Source organism: Pseudorca crassidens, chromosome 21, assembly GCF_039906515.1.
Source record: "Pseudorca crassidens isolate mPseCra1 chromosome 21, mPseCra1.hap1, whole genome shotgun sequence".
Classification (NCBI taxonomy): Eukaryota; Metazoa; Chordata; class Mammalia; order Artiodactyla; family Delphinidae; genus Pseudorca; species Pseudorca crassidens.
This window is the reverse complement of record NC_090316.1, coordinates 32,439,448-32,465,019: the sequence shown is the minus strand read 5'-3', so window position 1 is coordinate 32,465,019 and position 25,572 is coordinate 32,439,448. Positions and strand designations below refer to the sequence as shown.

General features: G+C 40.8%; 1 protein-coding gene and 1 long non-coding RNA gene across 2 annotated transcripts in view; one reads left to right on the top strand and one right to left on the bottom strand.

Annotated features, from left to right (window-relative positions):
• ASB5 (ankyrin repeat and SOCS box containing 5) overlaps positions 1-25,572 on the top strand; it is an 83,155-nt gene that overhangs the window by 21,011 nt on the left and 36,572 nt on the right. The window contains exon 2 of the mRNA XM_067721793.1: positions 11,420-11,706. Coding sequence (XP_067577894.1) covers positions 11,511-11,706 — 196 coding nt within the window. The 5' untranslated portion in view covers positions 11,420-11,510. The remainder of the gene's footprint in view (positions 1-11,419; positions 11,707-25,572) is intronic.
• LOC137216058 (uncharacterized) lies at positions 1,801-11,421 on the bottom strand. The gene is made up of 3 exons (XR_010939571.1): positions 11,218-11,421; positions 5,281-5,451; positions 1,801-2,735 (listed from the first exon to the last, which is right to left on the bottom strand). It is a non-coding gene; the product is annotated as an uncharacterized lncRNA (long non-coding RNA).

The window sequence follows — 25,572 nt, the reverse complement described above, 5'->3', positions numbered from 1 at the left end:
ATAGATAATACTCTCATCTTCCTGGAAAGATACCTCATTCCCTTTCCAGTCAATCCTCAACTCCAACCCCAGAAATCATGCTTTTAATCCATATCACCATATATTTAAATTGTAGATCTTGAGCTTCATATAAAAGAAATCATATAATTTGTACTCTTTTGCTCAACGTAAGTTTTTGAGACTCTTCTATGTTTTGCACACATCAGTAGCTTAATCGGTTTCTTGTTCAACTGTATTATATTTTATACATGTACCACAATTTGGTTATCCATTTCCTATTGATGGACATTTGGACTATTTCCAGTTTTGATTCATATGAATGTATCCATTAGGAACATTTTTTTAGGATTCATCTTTTCTCATGGAAAATGAAAGGGCATTCATATTTATATTTAGGGCATCTCTGTTACTGGAGATTCTTACACCAAGTTACACACCAAGCTAATCTTCCAACCTCATCTTCATCCGTTGTTTCAGTTGCCATAGTTTTTGTTATTTTTAAATTTATTTATTCAACAGATTCTTGTAAAGCACTTAGTATGTGTTAGACATTGTTCCAAATACTGTTAAATAGTAACTTATTTAATAGTCCTGACAACCAGTTGATGTCGTTATTATTACTATTCGCATTCTATGAATGAAAACACAGAGGCACAGAAAGCTTAACTGACTTACTGGCAGTCCCAGAAATGGCAATTCAGAGGGTCAGGATTCAACGGCCCCCAGAGGCGTTGCTGCCTCTCCGGAAGTGTTCATATATGAGCAGGCAATACCTACAACATACCCTCAGATAACCCAAGAATAACTAGGCCCGTTAAATATGCTGCAGATGTTCTTTATGAGAAACCATTGTCCAAAAGAAAGTGGGTCAATATTAAATGTGCTTGTTTGAACAGCCAGATTGTGAAACGGAAGGGACTTATCCCAACTCAGAGAGAGAGGAAAGATACACTTTAAAAACCTATTTGACCCCAATTAGCTCCTCACTGATGTTCCCTCACTTCTCAGACACTGATCTTTCGCTTTCTCCACATATGAGTTGCCAAACCCCCGTGACAAATACGTGAAGGGGTGAAGGGCACCCCGGTCTGCCGGGACCCTCAGTCGTCTGGTGGAGTCTGCCTTCCCCACCCGTCCACAAGAGTAATCTTATCTTGGTTTCGTGGACCTCAGCCTCATACGTATTCATCTTTGTTTGTTTCTGCAAAATATTTCAAAAGCCCACTCCTGCCTTTGGTGATATTACAGACTAAGGCCAGTTTGGGGAGCTCCCCAAGGAAGCTGGACCAGGCCAAACTCAGAGGCAGTTACCTTGAAAAAAATCAAGCCACAATGTGACTGTAAGGAAAAACTGAGGGTTGAGAGTGTTTCCTGCATCAAGTGAGAAAGACAGGCGAGAATATAACACACTGAACCAACGTTGAGGTTGGTGGTCAAACGGAGGCTTCTCTTGACTTTTTGCCCCTTTTACATTCTGGGCCATCAGATAAAAGAGCACAAAAAGTTCCACAATCTCAAGAAAATCTACTGTAAAAAACTGGATATTTTATTTGTTCCGCGTCCAGGCTGAGTCAGCTGATGTTGATTTAACAGTGTGAGAGCAAGGACCTTGTCTGCCTGCTGTGCGTCGTTTCCCAGCTCACAGGACCTGCCCCAGCAGATTGTGGTGAACCGGGAGCCCTATCTCGACCTGCTCAGCAGAGGCGTAGGTTGTGGTTACTTAGTAGTCAGAAACTGCAATTTATTACTGGAGGGTGAGCTTGGTTATGATTTTAGAAACAGTGATAAAATCAGGGGCTCTCAAATTCAGGGGTTGCCTTTATTTAAAAGGAAATTGAACAAAATTCAGGCCAAATTCTCATACACTCTTACAAGTCTGTGATAGCACTATCATCCCATTTCATAGGTAAGAAAATAGACCAGAGGTTTAAGGAACTTGCCCAGGTTCACAGAGTTCACAGCTAGAGCTGGGTCTCTGAAAGACCTCACCCTAGCACTTTGTGCTGCCTTACCCAGTTTATCCTGGGACATGTGTGATGCCAGCTGACAGATGCTCCTCAGGGTAAATGCCCAGGCTTTCAGATGGCCATACAGCTTCCACTGTCTGCATTCCCCTACTTGTACAACTTTAATTCACGGGCTGGTTTAGGGTTTCTGTAATACATAACAAAATATATTGCGCTGTTACCATTGCCTTATTACCATTGCAATGATCACATCTTCAGATAAGGTTTTGCAGTTCCAGAACCTTGGTTTCTTTCTTTCTTTCTATTTATTTATTCATTTATCTTTGGCTGCATTGTGTCTTTGTTGCTGAGCACAGGCCCCCTCCAGCTGTGGCGAGCGGGGGCTACTGTTCGTCGCGGAGCACAGGCTTCTCACTGTGGTGGCCTCTCCTGCTCCGGAGCACGGGCTCTAGGCACGCGGGCTTCCGTAGTTGTGGCACGCAAGCTTCAGTAGTTGTGGCACACAGGCTCTAGAGCGCAGGCTCAGTAGTTGTGGCACACGGGCGTAGTTGCTCCACAGCTTGTGGGATCTTCCCGGACCAGGGCTCGAACCGGTGTCCCCTGCATTGGCAGGCAGATTCTTAACCTGTACCACCAGGAAGGCCCCAGAACCTTAGTTTCTTAAACGAGGAACCATGGATTCTAATCTGAGATCAGGTTTATTTCTAAGACCTGGAGTGTCTGCTCTCTTCCCTGTATCCAAGACTGTTGAGCATCTTTGTCCTGGGCCTGGGAAAGTGAATAAAATATTCCAAAATATTTGTTATGAACAAATTTCTTAGGAAGTTATAGCTATCCTTCATATCTTGAAGCAAAATATATCATTTAAGAAGATGTATATATATATATATATACACACACACACACACACACACACAAAGGAATATTACTCAGCCATAAAAAGGAAATAATGCCATTTACAGCTACACGTATGGACCTAGAGATTATCATACTAAGCAAAGTAAGTCAGAAAGAGAAAGACAAATACCATATGATATCACTTATACATGGAACCTAGAATATGACACAAATGAACTTATTTGTGCAACAAAAACAGACTGACAGATATAGAGAACAGACTTGTGTTTGCCAAGGGGGAGGGAGCGTCGGGGAGGGATGGATGGGGAGTTTGGGGTTAGCAGATGCAAACTAGTATCTATAAGGATAGATAAGGAACAAGGTCCCATTGTACAGCACAGGGAACTATATTCAATATTCTGTAATGAACCATAATGGAAAAGCATATGAAAAAAGAGTATATATATCTCTGAATCACTTTGCTGTACACCAGAAAGTAACACAACACTGTAAATCGACTATACTTCAATAAAAAAATTAAATATATCATTTATTTTATATAGAACATTGGTTATGAATCCCAGTTCCAGAAATGGGCCTATTTTCTTTTTTTTTCATCTTTATTGGAGTATAATTGCTTTACAATGGTGTGTTAGTTTCTGCTTTATAACAAAGTGAATCACTTATACATATACATATGTTCCCATATCTCTTCCCTCTTGCATCTCCCTCCCACCCTCCCTATCCCACCCATCTAGGTGGTCACAAAGCACTGAGCTAATCTCCCTGTGCTATGCGGCTGCTTCCCACTAGCTATCTACTTTACGTTTGGTAGTGTATATATGCCACTCTCTCGCTTTGTCACAGCTTACCCTTCCCCCTCCCCATATCCTCAAGTCCATTCTCTAGTAGGTCTGTGTCTTTATTCCTGTCTTACCCCTAGGTTCTTCATGACATTTTTTTTCTTAAATTCCATATATATGTGTTAGCATACGGTATTTGTCTTTCTCTTTCTGACTTACTTCACTCTGTATGACAGACTCTAGGTCCATCCACCTCATTACAAATAGCTCAATTTCGTTTCTTTTTATGGCTGAGTAATATTCCATTGTATATACGTGTCATATCTTCTTTATCCATTCATCTGTCGATGGACACTTAGGTTGCTTCCATGTCCTGGCTATTGTAAATAGAGCTGCAGTGAACATTTTGGTACATGACTCTTTTTGAATTATGGTTTTCTCAGGGTATATGCCCAGTAGTGGGATTGCTGGGTCATATGGTAGTTCTATTTGTAGTTTTTTAAGGAACCTCCATACTGTTCTCCATAGTGGCTGTACCAATTCACATTCCCACCAGCAGTGCAAGAGTGTTCCCTTTTCTATTGGGCCTATTTTCTAACACCAGAGGGAGTTCAATAGATTTCTTTTATGTGAGTACATGTCTGTAGTTGGCAGAGAGTAAAGTACTGTTGGAATTTGGACATTAGACAAACACACAGCAAAATTGTAGTGTTTATTATGCAATGGATTCTAATTTAAATAACAAAATAATAGGAATCATTATAATAAAACTAATAGTTGCTGAGCTCCTATCATGCACCGTGAATGCTGTGCATTACTGCATTTAAACCTGACAACATGTGAGGTAGATTCTTTCATAATAAGGCTTACAATTGGAGATTAAAAAAACAGATTTAAAAGGAGAGCACACAGGCAGTACACGTGCTGTCAAAGACACTGAAATCTTAGCATCCTAGACAGGGGCACTTGTAGATCCCAGTTTTCTTAGCCAGTTGGCAACATCCCAGGGCAGTTGACATGTTTTAGCTCTTTGAAGAAATGATAACTATTAATTATAAAAGTATACCTATAAAAGTATACCTATAAAAAAGTATACCTAGGGGCTTCCCTGGTGGCGCAGTGGTTGAGAGTCTGCCTGCCAATGCAGGGGACACAGGTTCGTGCCCCGGTCCGGGAAGATCCCACATGCCGCGGAGCGGCTGGGCCCGTGAGCCATGGCCGCTGAGCCTGCGCGTCCAGAGCCGGTGCTCCGCAACGGGAGGGGCCACAGCAGTGAGAGGCCCGCGTACGGCAAAAAAAAAAAAAAAAAAAAAAGTATACCTATAAAAAGGCAGATGAGATCGCCACGTTGTACTTGAAAGATCATTGTAACATCATTTCACTGTTCACACGGCCTCATGCTTTGGATCTTCAAAACGATGCCATAAAGTGAAAGTCTTCCCTTTAAATCGTCTTGAAAATAGGTGGTTTGTTAAAATGAGAAGGTTACAACAAATTCTTAATCATCGACGATTTGGGCGGGGCCTGTCAGCTTCAGCCCAACGATATACTTGAGTATTCAGTTAAATACTATTTATAACCCAAATATGGCACAAACGTGCACTGTAGCTCAGGCCGAGATAGGGTGGGAAGACAGTGAGTACCCCAGACAATACGAATGTTGCAGCTCTAACCTGTGAGTGATAACATGAGAAGAGCTGCGGTGACAGAAGCTCAGGCATGAGTCCCAGCACTTCCACTTGAAGAGGCAGAATCTCAGCAGATTGCTTGGTCACTAAGTCTCTGCTTCCTCACCTTGTACGGAAGGGATGAATGATGCCTATGGTGTATTTTCTTTATAAGGACTCAAGAAAATATAAATATATCAGGACTTTTCCTGTAAATGTGAGAGAAATCCCAATCCACATGGGTTTAATTAACAACTAAAAGGAATGTATTATTTCATTTTACTGTCAAATCTGTATTACCATCAGATCCGGCTGCTTCAGGTGCAGCTAGATCCAGGTATTCAGATAAACGTGCCATGACACTACCTCCCCACATCCTGACTATGCTTTCCTTCCCATAGCTCCTAGCATCTCTAGGGTTAGATCTTGCTGTCTTAACTTTCCCTGCTGAATAAAAGCATCTTTCCCCAAACTCTAGCAGCAGTTCCAGAAATATCTTCATTGGCCTAATTTGGTCAATTGTCCTTTTCTGGAGCCAGGAGGTCAGGAACATGGACTGAGGTTGGGTGAGATATGATCCTCTAAACAAAAGATGGGTTTGCAGAAAACCAACCAACAAACAAAAACCTCCATTACAACAGATGAAATATCTAGAACAATGAGTGCTTGGCAAGTTGTAGGTGTTAATAAGTATATATTAATTTAAAATTAGAATATAGTTTTTAAACCCTCAACTATGTAGAGCTGCCAGCTCTCAGCCAGGTTTTTCTGGACCCCATATATGACTAGAATCTTTTTAACCTAAAGGAACCTCTACTCAGGGCTGACCACATAGGTCGATTTAACGTGACTCAGTTTTTAGGATAGAGGCTGTTCTGAGTTTTGGAGAAAGCCTGCGATTTTTCCCCAGAGAGCCTGGGTGAAATCCAAGTCAATCACAAGTTTGTGGATAGTATTTTATTCTTCTTATGGATTCTTCTAATGCTGGCAGGAATTACTCTTTTGTTCCATTATACTGGAAGTATGGCTAGAGGCCAGAAGCAAGAACTTACCCCCCAAAAGTACAGTCAAACAGAATAGAACACCTCTCATCCCAACTTCCCCCAACTAACAACATAAATAATTAATATGATGATTATAATCTTTATGAGCATTTATCCTTCATCAATAATCAGAGATATCTAATAGGAACCCAGGGCATCAGTATCTATAGTTCTGCTGTGAGTACGTTATTTTTTTAGGACAGAGGCATTACATCACAGTGCCTAAGTCCACTCCAGGAGTTTTGACAACGTGCTTTGTGAAGTATCTATTTCCATGATTACAGATTTTGGGTAAGTGTAGACAAACTAATTAAACAGAACCTACAGAATGGAGATAAGGCTAAATTCAGTTATTAATTCCCTTTAAGGATTTCAACTTCAAGTGTAAACATTTCTGTTTTTCTTCAGATTCCTATGTATACAAACATGTAAAGCTCCCGTGTATTTTAACCATCTCAGACCTTTATTTTTTTCCTCGTGAGATATCATAAAATTAAAAAACAAGAGCTCTGTTTTTAATGGTGTCTTAAGCACAGCAGTGAGCTATTATCCCACCAATAGCAACTTGCATAATTTTTTCTCTTTCATTTTATCAGCCCGGCCACCATTGAATTTCAGATTTATGAGCAGATGACTTTTCTCAGTTTGTATTCACCGTGCACAGACCCTCCTCAAAATCCCTGTTCCAGAGCAGGGAAGATGACTGCCATTGTACTGAGCATTAGCAACTTTGCTATTTGAAATGTAGCCCTGTCATTTTATTTTTTGGAAATTAGCAATAAAAAGTCACTTAGAGCCTTTAGATCTCTACCAGAGAATATAGGATCACATTTTTCTTTAAAGGAAATGGTTATTTCAATGGGGTCACTCTATTTCCTCTACATAAACATCTTAAAAAAAAATCTTTATGCTAAGATCTATCAACTGGAAAGCACTAGAAACAGGCAATTTTTGTGATGTCCCCTTGACATTTTTAGTATAACAGCTTGGGTCAAAACTGCAGTTAGGTCAAAACAATTTAGCGCCATAATCTCTGGAAATGAAGTTCTCTCTTCTATGAGAATTGGAAGACTAATCTGGCCACATTTGAAAGTCATTATGATATTCAGCATCTGAATGACATGAAATTAAGTCTCTGAAGCGCGTGCGTGCGCCCACACACACACAGACACAATGCCAATTCACATAGTACCTGGGATGCTAAAGGAAGCTGATCAAGAACCTGGAAAGGCGAAAGATTAGGGGACGCAGGGGGCGCCTTACAGAGGAACTGTCCTCTGACAGCTGTACTGCGGGGAGGAGCAGAGACAATACCCAGAAAGGTGACAAAAGGAGGAACCCCAGGGGCCCTTTTTCTCTGGACGTTGCTCTGAGGATCACCCCTGATCACTGGAGTCCTAATTCCCATTCCATTATCCTGTTGAGATACTGAGTTGAAGGTCACCAGCGAACGCCTCCTGTCCTTTCCATGATCCTCATTCTTTTTGTTTTTACTCAGTGATTTGACCCTCTTTTGAACATTCAGCGTTGTTTTCAATGAACTAACTCTCGACTGCCCTGTTCTTTGGCCCTTCTATCGGCTTCCTCTCTGCTGTTTTAATGGGAGCTGCTCACCGACTCTTAACCTTGAATAATCGAGAAGTATTAGCCCAGTCACCAAACATTCCCCTTTTCCTTGGTTCCCAGGTGTCAAGCACACACAAGATTCCATCTCATGTAATCATCAGAGCATGAATAGCTGCCCCACTCATTTAGGTGCTAATTTAGGTACCTGATTAAATGCAGTCTTAGACCGACCTCTCCACTGTGTGTGTAAGTCTCTGTGACTCTGTCTCACTCTGTATGTACAAATCGTACTTGCTCGTTCAGACGGTAAGTGCTTAAAAATAGAAAATATGGGCAGTAACTTGAGCACGTATTTTAGAGTCATAACTGTGTTCAAATACTCTTATAGGTCACTAACTCCCTGAATTACACTTTCTTCATCTTTAAAATGTAAATGACAATAATACCCCTCCAGGATAGAATAAGATAGTAAATGAGAAGATTTATGTAAAACATGTGGCTTATAGTGAACTCTCAATAAATGATTTCTGAGTTTCCCTGGTGGCGCAGTGGTTGAGAATCCACCTGCCAATGTAGGGGACACCGGTTAAGCCCTGGTCCTTGAAGATCCCACATGCCGCGGAGCAACGGAGCCCGTCCACTGCAACTACTGGGCCTGAGCTCTAGAGCCCGCGAGCCACAACTGCTGAGCCCACACACTGCAACTACTGAAGCCGGCGCGCCTAGAGCCCATGCTCTGCAACAAGAGAAGCCACCGTAATGAGAAGCCTGCACACTGCAACGAAGAGTAGCCCCCGCTCGCTGCAACGAGAGAAAGCCCACGTGCAGCAACAAAGACCCAATGCAGCCAAAAATAAATAAATTTATATAAAAAAATGATTTCTTCCTGTGTTTTTATCTCCTCTCACATCGCCCATTCTAGTAACAAAACTGTTGAGCTCAACTTTGGTTTGATTGATCAAAACTAACAAGATCAGTTGGGATATACTGGCTAATCACCAAATCACTCTACCACATCCTCTCAACATGGTAAATGATAAAAGTATTTATCTCAATAAATCCCTTAAATTACTAATCAATATTTTATTTTTTAAGAAAACACAAATGCCAGGAAAATAGGTGCACAATATTTTTCATGTGTCTTTTAAATATTAATAAAATATGATGTTGCGTGGAAGGGTCTATAATGTGAAAAATACAGCATCTAGTTTATATTTGATGAGTTCACTTACTATGAGTTATTTTATTTAGCCTTAATTTTTATTTAGTGATACTAGAGCTAGAGATGGTAAAAGTTGCCAAGGGAGAGTTTGTGCTAACGAAAGAAATAGAGGTGGGAAATCAAGGAACTCATTAACATAAAGCGTGACATCTTGACCTAAAATCCTAAATACTGGAGAGCAGTATTTTTCTACTAGTAAAAGTATAAGGAGTTAAACTTACTGCTCCAATGATAGCAGCCTTATTGAAATAAAAGTGTTCCTCAACCCAAAAGAATCCAGTCCCCTGATGAGCTGATGTGGAGATAATTATAATAGCTCTTACTGGTAGAGAGGAAAGAGTGAAACCTTAGAAGACACTGAGGCATGACTTAGGTGGGTTTTATTTCTGATTCTAAAGCACTGAACTGGATGTGGGTGCAGTGACTCAGAGTATTGTGATGGTCCAGCTGTCCACGGGGCATGCCTCTCTGGTGCGTACTCATGCATCGCCACGCCTGGGGAAAGACTAACTGGAGGGTCATCTCCTCCAGTCACTTAACTAACACAATCTCACATTTAGTTACTTCGTCTTCTATACTCTGCAGTGCATTTTGTGTGTGTGTGTGTGTGTGTGTGTGTGTGTGTGTGTGTGTGTGGTACGCGGGCCTCCCACTGTTGTGGCCCCTCTGGCCGTGGAGCACAGGCTCCGGACGCACAGGCTCAGCGGCCATGGCTCACGGGCCCAGCCGCTCCACGGCATGCGGGATCCTCCCGGACCGGGGCACGAACCCGTGTCCCCTGCATCGGCAGGCGGACTCCCAACCACTGCGCCACCACGGAAGCCCTGCAGTTCATTTTCATTGCTTCCCAAAGCACATGTGAAATGGCACACTGGAACCAGTGGATAGCTGCTTAGTCTAGTTCTCTGCCTGAGAGAACAAGACCAAGGGGCATTTCCAGAAAGAGGGCAGTGACTGCTTTCTAATATTTTATTTTATCTAATTTATTTTTCTGGGAACCACGCAGTCACTGGGGAAAGAAGAAGCCTGCTTTATCTGACACGTTTACTTTACAGCAATACCTCCTTTGTCTTAGGGATGTTTCATATAAATCAGTGCAAGAAACACGGCATGAAAAGCATGCAGCACTGACCACTATGACCAATCACTGATATGCTCCTTTATTCCCAGAAAAGCCACTTCTGTTTTCTTATGTTTTTGTTATTATTTGTGATTCCGGAACTTCTCGGAAGAATCGGGAAGCAGTACGACAATTAACAGGCCCCAAGCCTGGTCATGTAAATGTATAAACAAGCCCCCTGTATAATATGTCATTTTGTATCTTGGCGTATTCTTGTTGGCTTAAATGCCAAAATACTGTCTGTCACTCTACATTATTGTTCTTAAATAACTTACTCGATTTCTCTTCTAAACAGATAGCTTGCCTAAGGATGCCCTTATAAACAGTTGCACCTCATTTCTAAACTACATCAGATCGGGTTTAACAAAGATTATGGGGCTAAAAAATATATTGTTTTGCTTGGTTTGGGAGAGTCAAGATGAAATACTTACATTTACTTGAAATTCTCTGGATATTATATGTCCTCCAGGAAGCCTTTCTGGACTCTTCGCTACCAGGATTAGGCCCTTCCTCTTTGTGCTACCCTGTCCTCACTTGTATTTATTTTATGGTTGTTTCCTCCTCTAGACTGAGATCCTTGTGGCAGGGGTTGATCTGCCAGCATCCAGCAAAATACCTGACATATAGCAGGTGCTTAAAAAAGTGTTCAGTGGATGAATAAACACTCTAAGGTTATGAGCCTGTGACTTTCCAGTCTATCCACTTACACATTTTATTTTTCCTGACAACGGTGGAAGCCGCAATTTGGCGAATTTGATGAGTGATCATTAAACCATCAAGTCTTGGACTATTTGGTAATTTAGCTCATGGCCTACAAATACGACCATTTTCAAGGTTTGAATTGATGGGCGTAATTTTTCCTTGATATTATGAAGAGCACTTACATTAACACCAGGAACCCCTTTTACGCAAAGCCTTCAGAGTGCCGCTGACACTGACCCCCCCCCCCCCCCCGCAAAGGGAAACAACAATCTGTATATAAATTTCAGTACCTGATTCTGAATTTCAGGGCAGGGGGGCGGGATGTCATTTTGTAGCCAGCACGGAAAGTCAGGAGTGTCGGGAAGCGGCACGTGTTGCCATTGCCCCCGCGGAAGAGTGTCAGACCAATAGCCGTGTGCGAAGCACTTTTATGGACGGTATAAATATTTTGAGCTGGAGGCATCGTTACCAGCTGCTATTTTCCTTCCTCAGGACCAGCTGTCCAGGAGCATCCCGGACCGGAGCCAGGCACATTCGGGACTTGGATCTGACCAAGGGCGGCAGCAGCCGGGCTGGTGCAGCGATGTCGGTGGTCGAAGAAAGCCGGCCCTTTGCTCAGCAGCTCTCTAACGTCTACTTCACCATCCTCTCGCTGTTCTGTTTCAAGCTCTTTGTGAAAATCAGCCTCGCCATCCTCAGTCACTTCTACATAGTGAAAGGCAACCGCAAGGAGGCGGCCCGGATAGCGGCTGAATTTTACGGAGTAACCCAAGGACAAGGTATGTGCACGGCCTGCGCTCGTGTTTCGTGTTGACTTTATCTTGCACGCACAGTCCAAGCAAACATCCCATGTTTCCCTTAGGGACTGCTTCAGAGCGAATATTCTGCCAACTTCTCATTGCGGGAAATATTTAACTCCCTTCATGGCCTCATAAAAAAGAAAATTACTTTTTCTGGGTTAATGAAATCAAGGCATCATTGCAGAAGAGCCTCACGGAAGCATAGTTTTAAATATATATCAATATTTTCCTATTCATAAATATTTCCTAACTTTTAACATTTCATGGGCCAAGCCATGCATTCACAGGCTTCAGTTACTGATTGCACTTCAACTGGCCTTTAATATACCTGAGATTTTATAATTTTTTAAATCAAGTCTTTAGTTATATGGAAAAATAATTGTTATAAGAGAAGATTTGAAGGTTTTATTGGTTTCTCACAATTTTTATTTGACCAAGGTTAACCGCTTCATTATAAAGTAAAGCACAATGTGGTGAATGTTAAGATTTATGGCATATGTTTTCCTGATGGAATTGTTGTTGCCTTTGCTCAATTTGTAAAAAATTGATTATATGAGGGTAGGAACATGAATTAACAAATGTTAACATGTAGGCGACCAAGTACATCCATCATGCTTCCTACAAGAAATTAAAGTGTGAGACTAAATGAGAAATGATCATTTTGACCCTCAACCTGAAAGGCTGCAAAACCACTTCCATTCTATTGCACTGATATTCTGTATAATAAAAGCAATTCTTAGGATGGGCTTCAAGTAGACATTTTAATTTCTTAGAGCCTTTTGGTTAATTTCTGGTTTGAAAATCATCAGGCAAGCATGCACATTTTACAGCCCTACCTACCTCTAAAGTAACTTTAATTTTCAGAATCAAAATACACTATCACATAATTAGAGAGTGTAATTTATTTTTTTTAAAAAAAAGAACGCTTAGAGTAGAAAGCTTGCCTTCTTAAAATCTGTTTTTCTACATTTTTCAATGTGTGGAATAACTTATTTTAAAATCTAGGCGACTCTGTAGATACATGGAAAGTTGAATAAAGGTAGAAAATCTTTTTTGGTGTATGAGATAGATAAGGAGAGTACATTTTTCCTGAGGAAGATTTTGTTCTTATGCAAAGTGAGGAACTTAATCTAAATGCCAGGATGAAACTCTCACAAGGAAGATGGAATCTAGAGAAATAGACAATATTTAATCCTTCACCCACCAGCTCTGCTTCAGACCAGGTATAACTATTTAAATGTGGCATACACCATGTTGGGAAATGGAATATTTTGTTGTTTAAAAACCAGCAAACATAGGAGACTAGATTTTAAAACAAAATCCATATTTTAATTTTTTAAACCCGTATTTTTAGATATAAGACTAAATAGGCTATGTGATCATAAGGTGAGAAAGTTTACTGTCACGGGCAGCCCATAGCTCATTACCTTATACTCAAATCTCGTCTACGTATTGTGAGAATTGCCGTGCGTAAAAACTGAAGTATTGGCTAAAAATCCACCATTTTTGGTGGATTGAGAAGGGTTTTAGAGGAAGCTTTGGAGTCTCCTTTTGTACTTATTTACAAATATAAAGAAATACTTGTCCCCTCTTTAGCCTGATCTCAGTGTGCTCATGCTGGGAGGTCATGGGAATATGTGAAATGGCTTCCATGTTCCCGCCTACTTTTATGAGTCTGTGTTAAGATATATTAGAGCTCTAGGATTATATCCCAAAAAGGAGAGAAAGAAATCCACACTCACTAATAGAAAATACTTTTCCTGGGAATAAAAATGGGGAACATAGAGTTTTCAAATGTTTGTTTTCTGTTATTTTTAATTTTGTATCTGTTTAACAAAATTCTCCCTCCCTATAGCTTGCATTAGTCTATATACTAAACAATACAATATATTATTATAATTTTTATTCAGTGTAAGCATAGTTCGTCTCCAATTTTATTTTAATATTAGGAGGACAGTCAGGAACCTTACAAGCTCTTTCTTGGTCTACCTCTAAGAATTAATTCTTCCTTGCCTAGGAAATTATTACTGTCTCTATTTTAACATAGCTTTTTCTTTTATTTACTACTACTAAACTTATTTTTATTTTGTTTATGTTTTTATGATTTATCAGGCTTAATCATCTTTGTTTAATCTAGCAATTTCCTCCTTCCTAGCAGAGATTATCACCTTCATTCCATTCTGAATTAGGTTTCTCATTCCTGCTTTCAAGAATTATCACCTTCATTCCATTCTGAATTAGGTTTCTCATTCCTACTTTCAAGACTTAGCCAGATCATTCCACAACATTTCTGATGTGGAGCTGCCAAAATCCATGAAATAGGAGATGATGTGTGTATTTTCACGTCTTTCATAATCATGGAAGACCCTGTTGACAACTTTCTGGATGTCCTCCCCATGAGCTGTAGTGCTTTGGTATGAAATAAAAGGAACTCTGTCTTCCCAGATACGGTTGCAAATCAGCTCATTGTATTAGACAAATATGGAATGAGCTTTCTTAATGCACTTTCCAATCAGGCTTGAGACCAAGGTATGATTACACAACAAGAATACTGAAAAGCAACATGGTAACTAAAATCGCTTAAGATTGTTCCCTTCTTGATCCCTTTGCTATGCCTATAAACCTTAGAAATCTGCCTTTTCATCCCTTTATTAACTCTGCCATCGTATTGAAGGGGCTCGATAGGATTTTCTGTGTATCTGTCTCCCTGTATGGTTCTTGCTGTTAAGTGTCCTGGTGATAGTGTCCACATAGCAGAGGTCTAGTCTGTGTTTAAAGCTAACACTTGACTTTGAGACTGAGTGAGACTAACGAGTGGAACGGTGTCTCCAGCTGTAACATCAGACAGTACGGAGAGCAGGGGAAGACGCAGGGGAGAACACTGATCTTCTGGTATCACTCCAAGGGCTTGGAAGAAGCCATGTGCCACTAGTAACCCACGGACACTTGGAGAGAGAGCTCCCCTCCTCTGCTAAGGGTCATGCCTTTCAAGCTCTATCTTAGGCTCTGAGGAGAGTTCAGTAGTTTTACCTACATGTGGACAAGGTCAGTTCTAAGCACCTGTTTACTGAGCACCCCTGGTATGGAGGCATTGAAGAAACAGGATATAAAAAAGGGAAAATGTATTGTTCCCAACTGTAAGTAGGTTATTCTAGTTGAGGAGATGGTATATCTACATATAATACTTACTTTCCAGATACACTAAATACCAAATGAGCCTAAAGACCGGAAAGGTCAGTTTCCGATTTGGACCTTCAGAGACATTTTTATGGAGGAGAAAGATCTTGAGTTGACCCCAGGAACCCAGGAACGAGCAGAGGCAGGAGTTGGAGTGCACCTAGGATATTAAGAGACAGTAGATTTGACTGGAGTCGAAGTTTCATGCAGGAGAAAAATGGTAATAAATTGGGCACAGATATGAAAGAATTTGAACATCAGGCCAAGCAATTCAAACTCAACTTCGAAGGCAGTAGGAGTCACTGAGAGTGTTTGGTATGAGTGAAGGTAGGAAAATGGGAAGAGACACGTACAAAACGCTAATTTAAGGTTGATTTATATAGTAGTGATCTTTGGAGTTGGGCAGTGGGACAGGTTTGAAGTAGGTAGACCAGTTAGGCCCGTGCCCCTCATAAAGAGATGAGGACCTAGACTTGTTTGGTGGTGGTGGTGGTGTGGATAGAAAAGAAAGGATGACAACAAAAAATAAATAAAAAGGAGAAAAGGAAAAAGAATGAATCTGATGATACCTTAAATAGCATTGGCAGAGAGAGTAAATGTTACCTTAGGGTCTCCCAGAATTAGTTATAACAAAGGAAAAGCCTGTCATTCAGAAAGATGAATTACCCACCCAGGCGAGCCTGCAATTCCCAGCCTCTGCCACCCCAGAGAGCTGGGTCTTCAGCGGCTTGGTGAGTCTGGTGGGTCACCTGTCTCTAGTGTGAAATGTCAGTGTGAATCAGGAAGTCATAGAACTAGAATCTGAATTCCAGCCTTGCCCTTGATTTATTTACTGTTTATTCCCTTTGTTCCACCTTTTTATCACCAAGCGACATTCTGGTTATGACTTGGCTCTCCATCCGTGTCTGTCCACAGAGAGAGAATGTGCTGGCTTTTGCCCCTGGAGTGTTTCAGTCCATCTGACATTTATGGTTCTCGCTGTAAATTACTATGTTTGCATCTTGACATCACTCTTTAGTGCTCTGTGCTCTTTGAGTTGTAAGTCCACCTCTGAGATGTGATTTTGCTCCAGCTTTGCTGACAGATCAGGTTTCCAAGCCTGCAAGGCCATGGGCCAAATGTTAGAGGGTGGAAAATTCATCGAGGTAATGTCTCTGTGAGGCTGCTTGAGAAACAATCTAGGGACACCCAACCTCTTTGGGTGCTCCTTTCAGGGTTGAGGCTTTATATAGACTACAGAATGTATGTAGAATCATCTGGTAGAATATTTGTGCTTGTGATTTCATAAATTTGATTTCAGGGTTGCCATTAAGCATGCTTTGTTTGTTTTTTGGTGAGTCTGTTGTTGACACTTGGAAATAGGATATGGGGTAAACGTGCACCACTAGTCAAACGGCAAAAGGACTTGTCATTCCAGAGAATAGTGTAACCTGGGTAGGAAAAGCAGCTAGAATTTTGTATGATGTAATATTCTTTCTCCATCGGTAAAGTCCATCCCAGGTTTAAAAACAGCTTTAAGAATTTAACTTTACAGCAGACGCCAGCAAGTGCAGCAGTCATATCCATTATACCTGTGCCCAAGGAACAACTTGTTTCATATGATTTTTCGTGCTACCATGTTGGTTGTCTATGAGGTTAGTTATGTTGGGAACATTTCTCAGAATCTCAGCAATGACACACTTCAAGCCAACCTGTAGAATGACTTCTTTCATGCTGTTCATCGTATAAAGGTGTAAAAATACCTTGAAGATGTGAGAGTTTGGGGACACATTTTCTATACTTAGGTGGGAAAACACCACCTGAGAATAACTGGAATCAATGGAACTGCTCTTCTATCACAACAGACACGACATTATAATCAAAAGTGCTACCAAAAAACATTTTAAGAGACTTTAATTCTGCCCATGTTCTGCTATTTTTTGGAAATGCCAGAGCACTTTTTTTGGAAGGAACCATTATAATACTGTGAATTAGAACAGGAATCTGGGAACAAACTTTCCAAGTTTACAAGAGACTTTGTCATAGTTTAATGTATTAATATTGTTCCTCTTCCTGTATATTTGGAGAAATGCATGGAGTTTTGGAATTAAAGAACTCGGCATAGCTCATGATAGCTTAGGAGGGATGAGTTTTCCTAGGGCTATTCTTCCCATACCTTTTACTTGTGTGTCTTCTATGTCAAAGGCCTGTGCTAGGCATGAAGGATAAAATATACAAACAAACCACAGTCCCTCTCCTAAAGATGTGTATAGTGTAGTGGGAGAGACAGAGAGAGAAAATCAAGTAATTTAAAGCATGGTGAGTGCTATTATACAAAGTGGAAGAGGTGCTCGGGGAGCACGGAAGAGCAAGTATGCAGATAAGAAGAGCTCTGCCTGGGGTTCACCAGTTAAATAAAAGCTGTGCTAAGCCCATGCATATTCTCTCCACAATCGTGCATGTGTCCTTATTCATAATGCTTGAAAGCTCCCCTGTTCCCCATTGTTACTCTCTGTTCTTTCCATCGCTCAATCTACTATTATTATTATTTCTAAGAATTTGTTTTTTTAGGAAAGAGCAAGTGCACTCATTGCTTATCCACTAAGCCTTTTGAAGAATGACAAGTATTCTGGGGAACAATTTCAAAATGAAGTTTATATATAGGTGACATTGTTATAGTCAACTCTTAAATTTTTATATAATGAGAACAGTTAAAGGATGAAAACTAGGTCTCTGCTTTCCAATCTGCTATCTTTTTCAGAAGGTGGTAAATTATTAAAATAAGCTGCTTTTCTTATTAATTGACATAACTGATACAATTTTGAATTTAATTCAGTTCAATAAATACTTGGATACCTACTCTGTTCCTGGCACAATATTATGTGCTACATGTACGTGGACGGATACGTATATGTGTATATATGTGGGTGTACATGCAAATAGTTACCATATATAGTGTATGAGTTGCTTTTTGAGTAACAGGAGACTTGGGTCAGCGGAGCCAAACCTTGCACATATAAAACAAGCAAACAGCAAGCAAGTAGAAATTCATAAGGTGCTAAATTGAACACAGTGAAGTTCTGCAATGAATGTTCTCTAAGAAAGTCCGTTGGAAGTATCAGGCCCTTCCTGAGAGAAGGTGGAGCTCAAGGTGAAACTTCAAAGGCAGAACATATCTGGTTATGTACAAGTGTGGATGGAACCAAGCTGACTCTAAAGAAAAAGAGAACTTTTAGTTGTGGAACTGAACAAGCGTGGCTCATGGGGGCAAATGTTAAAGGATAAATGTTAGGTGAGGAGACAGAGACAGATGGTTGGTGCCAAAGTGAAAAATAAATACACATGTTCTCAAATCACACATCCAAAGTAAAGGGTTCTATTAAGAGTTTTCTAATGCCTTTACTGGATTCAGCCTACAAGAAAGAGTCACTAGGTAATGATGAAAATCAGTGCCACCATGAGTATTTTACAAAATCCTGTGTGTAATGAGTCAACATGTCATTACATGTGTTCCGTGAACTACATCTCAGAGAAGGTCGAATACCTCCTGGGCGCTGAGTCAGCTGTGCACATCCTCAGGGTGGCTCCATGGCAGCTCCTTGGATTCTGGCTTCAGTCTCAGCACATTAAGCTCATTTTCTAACCTGGGGAAGAGAGAGGAAAGTTTATCCCCAGTAACACATGGACCATGTCAATGAAAGCAGGGGGGTTATTTGGAACGCCTCTTCCTCCAAAATCACCCTCCAATAGATTTTTTTTAAAAAAGAAAGTGTTTGGTTACAGGCTATGTAGAACTTTTGGCATTTCTTCTTTACCAGCTGCATAAAGAACAAATCATTCATTCTTTCCAGCCCTCTCACAGCAACGCTACAAAGCAGACCACTGGCTTTTGAGACTGGAAGTGCCCCAAGAACATCAGCTCAGGGAAGGAGAGGCTTACAGAGTCTCATAAATTGTTAAATTGTTAGCTCTTCCAGGTGGCCTGTAATTAAGCCAGTCCATTCTGTGAAATTTAGGTTGAAGAGGACATATATTAGAAGGGTCTCTTCTCTCAATCCTGTAATTCTTCATTGGCTACTGTGGGATGAGATTTTAAAAATCTGTCTGCTAAGTAGATTTAGGAGTTTTCTAGAAGAGCCTCAGGGACTGAGAGACTAGGGCGGTGCCTGGGGACAAGTTCCCATGGGCCCCCTTTCCCTCCCTGAACAGAACAACTCTACTTCCGTGAATCTTCGGACGTTGGACTTCAAGAGACATTTTTCCTTAAACAAAAGAAGAAGATAATGTTTAAAATTAAACTGTCCCAGTTTATTTAAAATATTATGTGAGTTACATGCATCTTTACAGACCCTAACCACCCTGTAAAATGAGTCATAACTGAATATCCGTTCCACATTCTTTCCTAGGGATTAGAACAACAGCAAACATTTGGGGCCCGTCAGGAATGGACATAACTATGTCAGATGGCACAAAGGCAAATCTCTCTCCATGCGAGCAGCTAAAATTTCCATGTCACCATTACTTACTGAGCAAAATAGAAGCATTCAGAAATACATAAACTCTTTCCAGAAGGCTCATGGTCTTAAACTATGGGCAGAGTACAAACAAACTGAAATTCAATATGGAAATGCCATTGATGTTCTTAAATAGAAACACCAGGTCATCTCCGTCCTCAAGTGTGCAGCTTGATTTAAATGAAAACTGACAATGATGCAATTAAAGTTAAGGCCTGTGCGTTGAAACTCTGCTCCTCGAACGTTCCTCGTTAGTTGATCGAGGCAGGTCGTCTGCTGCCAAAGTGCTAAAGGATGCCGTTCTTCCTCTAAAGAGTTCTCAACACACTGTGATAGCAGTTAAGTAACGAGCATGTAAGTCCTAATGACGCTGTGAGTGAATTCCTCAGGAACAACCCCACACATCTTTGATTAACCGCTGGAAGATTGATGAGCCACTTCTGTTTTCCAAACTCGACCTCCTTCACTAGAGAAATGATGATTCCCCGTATCCATCAAGAGAAAGTAGTGATTTATAGAACGAAATGATGCACCGAAGGAATTTCTGAATTTCAGAAAGCTTGGTGTCTTATTTCCCTCGTGAGCCGTGATCCAGGATGGGGAATTAGGACAAAGAAAAGAGCCAGTTCCTTTAGAGTGCAAATACATAAAATCACAGATCTGTTGAGTCTGGGAAGGGAATGAATGCTTCTTCATAGTGACTCTCCAAGAACTAAAAGAAAAGGAGCTAAAGGAAAATTCGAGCATTTATCTCTGTGTCTTTTCCCTGTAGTTATGATGAAACTGCTCATCCAGTAAAATCTAGTAGGGGAGTGAAGTTTTAGGGCTACTTACCATTTTTCAAAGAAATCAACAAAATGAGACTGGTTGGCGTTGGAGAGACTATCTCCTGTATAGTGAATATTAAGTCCTAAAACGATGCTTGCGTATCTAATTGGTGTGACATTCTAGGAGTGTGAAAGAAAGGGAAATCTGTTTAAGTAAGCTCAAATTTAGGGTCCATTGGAAGTAACGAAAATATTTTTTAAATGATTTTTGTTTATGAAAGTTAATTAGATTCAATGATTGAGATTTTTGTAATCATCTGAAGTTTAATTTTTAAAAGCACACACATGAGCAAAAACCTGATTCTATAGCATTATAATGAATACTTTGATTATTTTTAAAAAATAAGATTTTCAAAAGACAAAGTATTTTACTAGAAGGAGAAAAAAAGTTTGTAATTATCTAAAAGCTCATGAGGCAAACTTGATTCCTGCCAAAAACTTGGATATTGAATTGTAACAGGACTACAGGGGGAAACTGCTGTTATTCTAGAGAAAGAAATTATAATTTACTAAGCGAAAAGTCAATTGGTCCTTGAAATAACTGAAATGGCAAATAGGAAAAACAATGCCTTGAATATTGAAGAAACTCAGCAAATATTTGTGGAATGAATAAAAGACCCCTGCATAAATCACACTGCTGGTAACATAGCGATTTAGTCACACATAAATTTTTCTATCATGGCACTTTTGAGATGTGTGGTCTTAGGAAAGCTGTTTAAAGTCTAGCCTCAGTTTCTTCATCACTAAAATGGACATAATGATATTTATTTCAGAGGGTTACTGTAAATTTTATACGGGATATAGTGTATTACCTAAACCACATGCCACAGTGTCTGGCCCCATGAATGTTAATTCTTTATATTGTACTTTAAAAAATTTTTAAAAACAGTACAAAAGTTCCCACAATTTAGTAACACAGAGAAGCATCAATAAGAAAACATGGTGGAATTATCATGTTAAATTTGCTAAACAGTCGCCATAAGCAGGTAATCACACTAGGACAAGTAAGTGTTCTGTCCCAGCGTCATGCTGGCTCTTCAGGTATATGATTTCAGAACTTACGTGGTTGGTTTTATTTAAATGTCAATTTAAGAGTAACAAGCCGGAGCCCAGTGAAAGTTTAAGTTAAGTTGTCAACTGTTTCCAGTTAGTAACGAAAAGCATAGAATTTCAAGCCAAATCCAACCGGCTCCTGAGATTTTTCTCTCAACCACGTGGCTCTCCCACCACTGGTCTTTCACATGGTGTGAACAGCGGCCTTGAGAAAAGCAAGCCTCAGGCTCCCCAGGTCTCTGTGCCGTCTGCGGGATTTGTCTGCTGGCCCCTTCCAAACAGAATTTTAACTATTTAATATGCAAAATTTCCCCTAAATACAAGCAAAAAATGAGAAGTTGGTTCTGTGTCTTGAAGACTCAAGATATTCTTGTGATTCAGACATTTTTCTCTGACAGGCTTCACAAAAAAGAAGATTTTCTGAGCCATCACCTGGGATCGGAGCAAAAGGAGATAGCAGGCTTGGTTAGGATGCCGAGGACCTGGAGGGGATGCTACGTGGGTGGGCCAGTTCACAGCACAGGGTTTGTTTTGTTTTGTTTTGTTTTGTTTTTTGCGGTACATGGGCCTCTCACTGCTGTGGCCTCTCCCGCTCCAGAGCACAGGCTCCGGACACGCAGGCTCAGCGGCCATGGCTCACGGGCGCAGCCGCTCCGCTGCATGTGGGATCCTCCCGGACCGGGGCACGAACCCGTGTCCCCTACATCGGCAGGCGGACTCTCAACCACTGCGCCACCAGGGAAGCCCCAGCACGGGGTTTTAAATGACTTGCACACATTTTTTCTACCATCATATTACTCTGTCTAAGAAACTCCTCTTGCCAGAAATTCTTTGGACAGAAATGTTTTCCTGGGCAAACTGGTCAGGTACCTGGTTATGAGTAGACTGTAGAAAGCCTGGGCTTTTCTGGAAGGGCTTTATGATGAGTGTGTCACGGCGTGTGACAGTGACATGGAACAGCACACTTCTGGCTGCTCTGTTATCGTGGCCACCAGAGAAAGGGCTGAAGCTTCTTAACCTCCAACATCGCAAAGCCCGGGATGTTAACTTCCTCCGCCAAACTGTCCTCCTCACCCTTTTATTTTTTTCTTTAATCCCTGGCAGCTTTTTGGAAAGGGAAGACGAAAACCAGTACTGACAGCACTAACAGTGAAGAGCTGAGCCAGCCTGTTCAGGGATTTGGGTTTTTTCCTTTATTTTCTCTGTTTTTTTTCTGCCAGCTGGTCTCTCCAGGAAGCAAGCAAAACATAGTTTTTCACTGGACATACCTTACAAAAAAGTTTTTTTTTTTTCTTATGAAGAAAGAGGGAAAAAACCCTTTTTCTTAAAAAAAAATAAACGGACTGTATCTGGAAAGAGGATGCAGAATTATATCATAGAATCATTGAATAACCTCAAAGTCTATCAGTATTTTAAATTATCTGGGAACCTAGGCACAGGTTTGCAAAATAGCCCTCCAAGAACTTTTAAGGAACCCTTGCTTCTTTATTGGGCCACGGCAAGGATTATCTGAAGCTGACTAAGCCTCTACTAAGAGAATAGTAAATCACAAATAGTGATCGTGTCTTCTTTCTTCAGCAAGAGACCATTAAGCTGTACATAGTACCATGGGGGAACAGGAATATTAAGGCTGTTCGTTGGCAGGTCTCGGGCTAGCGTCCCTCCTGCAGTGTCCATGACCAAGCTCAAGCGCAAGTCAGAAACCAGCTTTACTACTGAAAGCTTGGCAGGAACATGGTGATGGACAAGGAACTTGCTCAAATCAGAATGTCTTACGGTGACTTCACAAACCGGAAAGTAGCATTTCTGAGATCACAGCAGTAAGTGACGATTCCCCCAGATTTTCGGAAGGTAGCCCAGACTAGCGTACTCTTCGGTAGACTCTTAAGGAATAATGCTGCAGATAGAATACTGGCCATTCGTTTTATGAGGTGATAGAAATCCAGCTCCGTGTTGTAATATCAGAAATTGAAATATTCTATAAGATATGCTATTTTTCAAAATAGCCAAATCTTAGGAGCTTTTAAAGCTATGTTTACAACTTGCTAAAACACCAGTCAAATGTATATACACCAGAATACGTGCACAGTTTTGCTTCATACATTGTGTATAAAGCAGCTTTTGGTAAATTACTGAATTTTTATATGATCATGTAAACTTGTTACTTAAAGGAGTTCCTTTGGAAATAATCAATTCATTTTGTAAATATACATTTTTATGTACTACATTTTCTTAAATTGAGGTACATCTGTGTTGCTTCTCTAGTAAATATTCTGTGGTTAATAATTGTAGAAGGAGGAGAAAATGAGAAACGGAAAAAAGTAAACATCCTCTTTACCATAAAGTGAACCCTTAGTTTCTCAAATTCTCAGCAATTGAACTTAATAGGGGGTGGTCAGCAAGTGTCTTTCTATTTCTAGTTTTGACTCGACCTACCCCACACTTTCTAGTGATAATGTCATATTTTTATTGTAATCCACGAAGTCTTTCCACATACACGATCCTTTTTCATCTCATCACTGACCTCTACAAACTACTAGATGGTATTATGCTTCTTTTACAGAGATGGTAACAGAGGCTTAAATACATAGACTTGCTCAAGGTTAGTGATCAAGTTAGAGGAAAGTGAGTCATGAGCCCTGGTCTTCTGACGTTGCCTCTGACATCGCCCATCTTGACCATTTGCAGCATTTTGTTTGTTTCATTTATACTATGAAACAAGCAGTGTTCTTTTTCCAGAGCTATCTCTGTGGCGGGTTGCAGTCTTTGTAATAATCCTTCCTAGACCCAGAATTACTTAATACTTTCTGTGCTGTTTTTTCCCCATCTGTGTGGTATCCCAAACAGATTCAACATTGACTGTCCCACCAAGTCAGCTCATCACCAGCTTGTGCGTCTCGTGAAGACAGAGGTTCCTTTCACTCTCAGAGGTTGGAAAGATGCCTAGCACATGGCGGGTCCTAAGTAAATATCCAAGGAAGGAAGGGAGAAGGGAAGAAGGGTAAAAGGAAGGGAGAGGGTGAGGGGATTCAAATTTAAAAATACGGATCTTACTACCACTTACCCCGGGGCATTGCCAATTCTAACCTTGCCTCGGCCAGTGGTGTGGCCCCTCTACATGCTGAATAAATGTTAACGGAGGGACTCTCAGAGTTAATTCTCAAAGAACAAATGAAGACCAAAAGTCAGTACTGCCCAGAAATTAAATCTATCACAAATGCCCCCACTCCTTCTTCTTAATCAGACCTACTGTCCCTTTTCTCTGATTCCTTTCAACTTTATGCCTTGGCATTAGCCCTCCTCCCCAAATAAAACAGACCCTCAATGTACATTTTTTAACAGGAATAGTTAATGGCTGTGAATATCTTCAAACATCTTCTTCATTTCATGTCAACTCAAAGATCTCTTGCCTTGTGGTGAGGAAAGCTAGTTGTTTACCTTTTGATTTCTCATTTTAAGTGAGTGCATTTTTATTCTCAATATTTTAAACTCTCTGAGCCAAACTTCAACTATTATGAAACGTTTTCTCTCTGTTCATTTAAAATTGAATGCTCAACATGGTACTTCAGAGTGTGTATCGTGAACTGAAAACACACCAGACACCAGATATCAGAACTGTAACTGACAGGGGATCGCTCTTTTTCTGTCTCTACAGCAAACCAGGAAATTGTCAAGTCTTAGAAGGTGTTACAGAAGGGGTTTGGCTGATGTAACACTTGTTCTCAATACCTGCTGAGAACAATTCCTCTGGACTTCAGTTCTTCATCCTTTAAGCCAATCTGTATGTTACTCCTGGACCGCAGATTCTTTCTTTCTTTATTTGGCTGCACCGGGTCTTAGTTGTGGCATGCGGGTTCTTAGTTGCGGCATGCGAGCTCTTAGTTGCGGCATGCGAGCTCTTAGTTGCAGCATGCGGGATCTAGTTCCCTGACCAGGGATCCAACCCAGGCCCCCTGCATTGGGAGCGCGGGGTCTTAACCACTGGACCACCAGGGAAGTCCCTGGACCCCAAATTCTTTAGTACCTGTTTAAGTTAGCAGAGTGGTAGGAATAATAAAAATAAGTAAAATTTTAAAAAATCTTGCTTTTGCCTATACACACAACTGGCTCCTCATACACGGGCAGCTAGAGGATTACAGTAGGAGGAATGGTCTGTTTCAGTGTCAGGAGCTCTCTTCTCTGGGGTTAAGGTAACAACAGGGAGAGAGAGAGCCGTAGCCCCCCAGCGTGGGGTGGGCCTCCTATTGGGACGTAGTTGGGTGAGGACAGACTGCCCGCAGGACACTGGGCTGCTC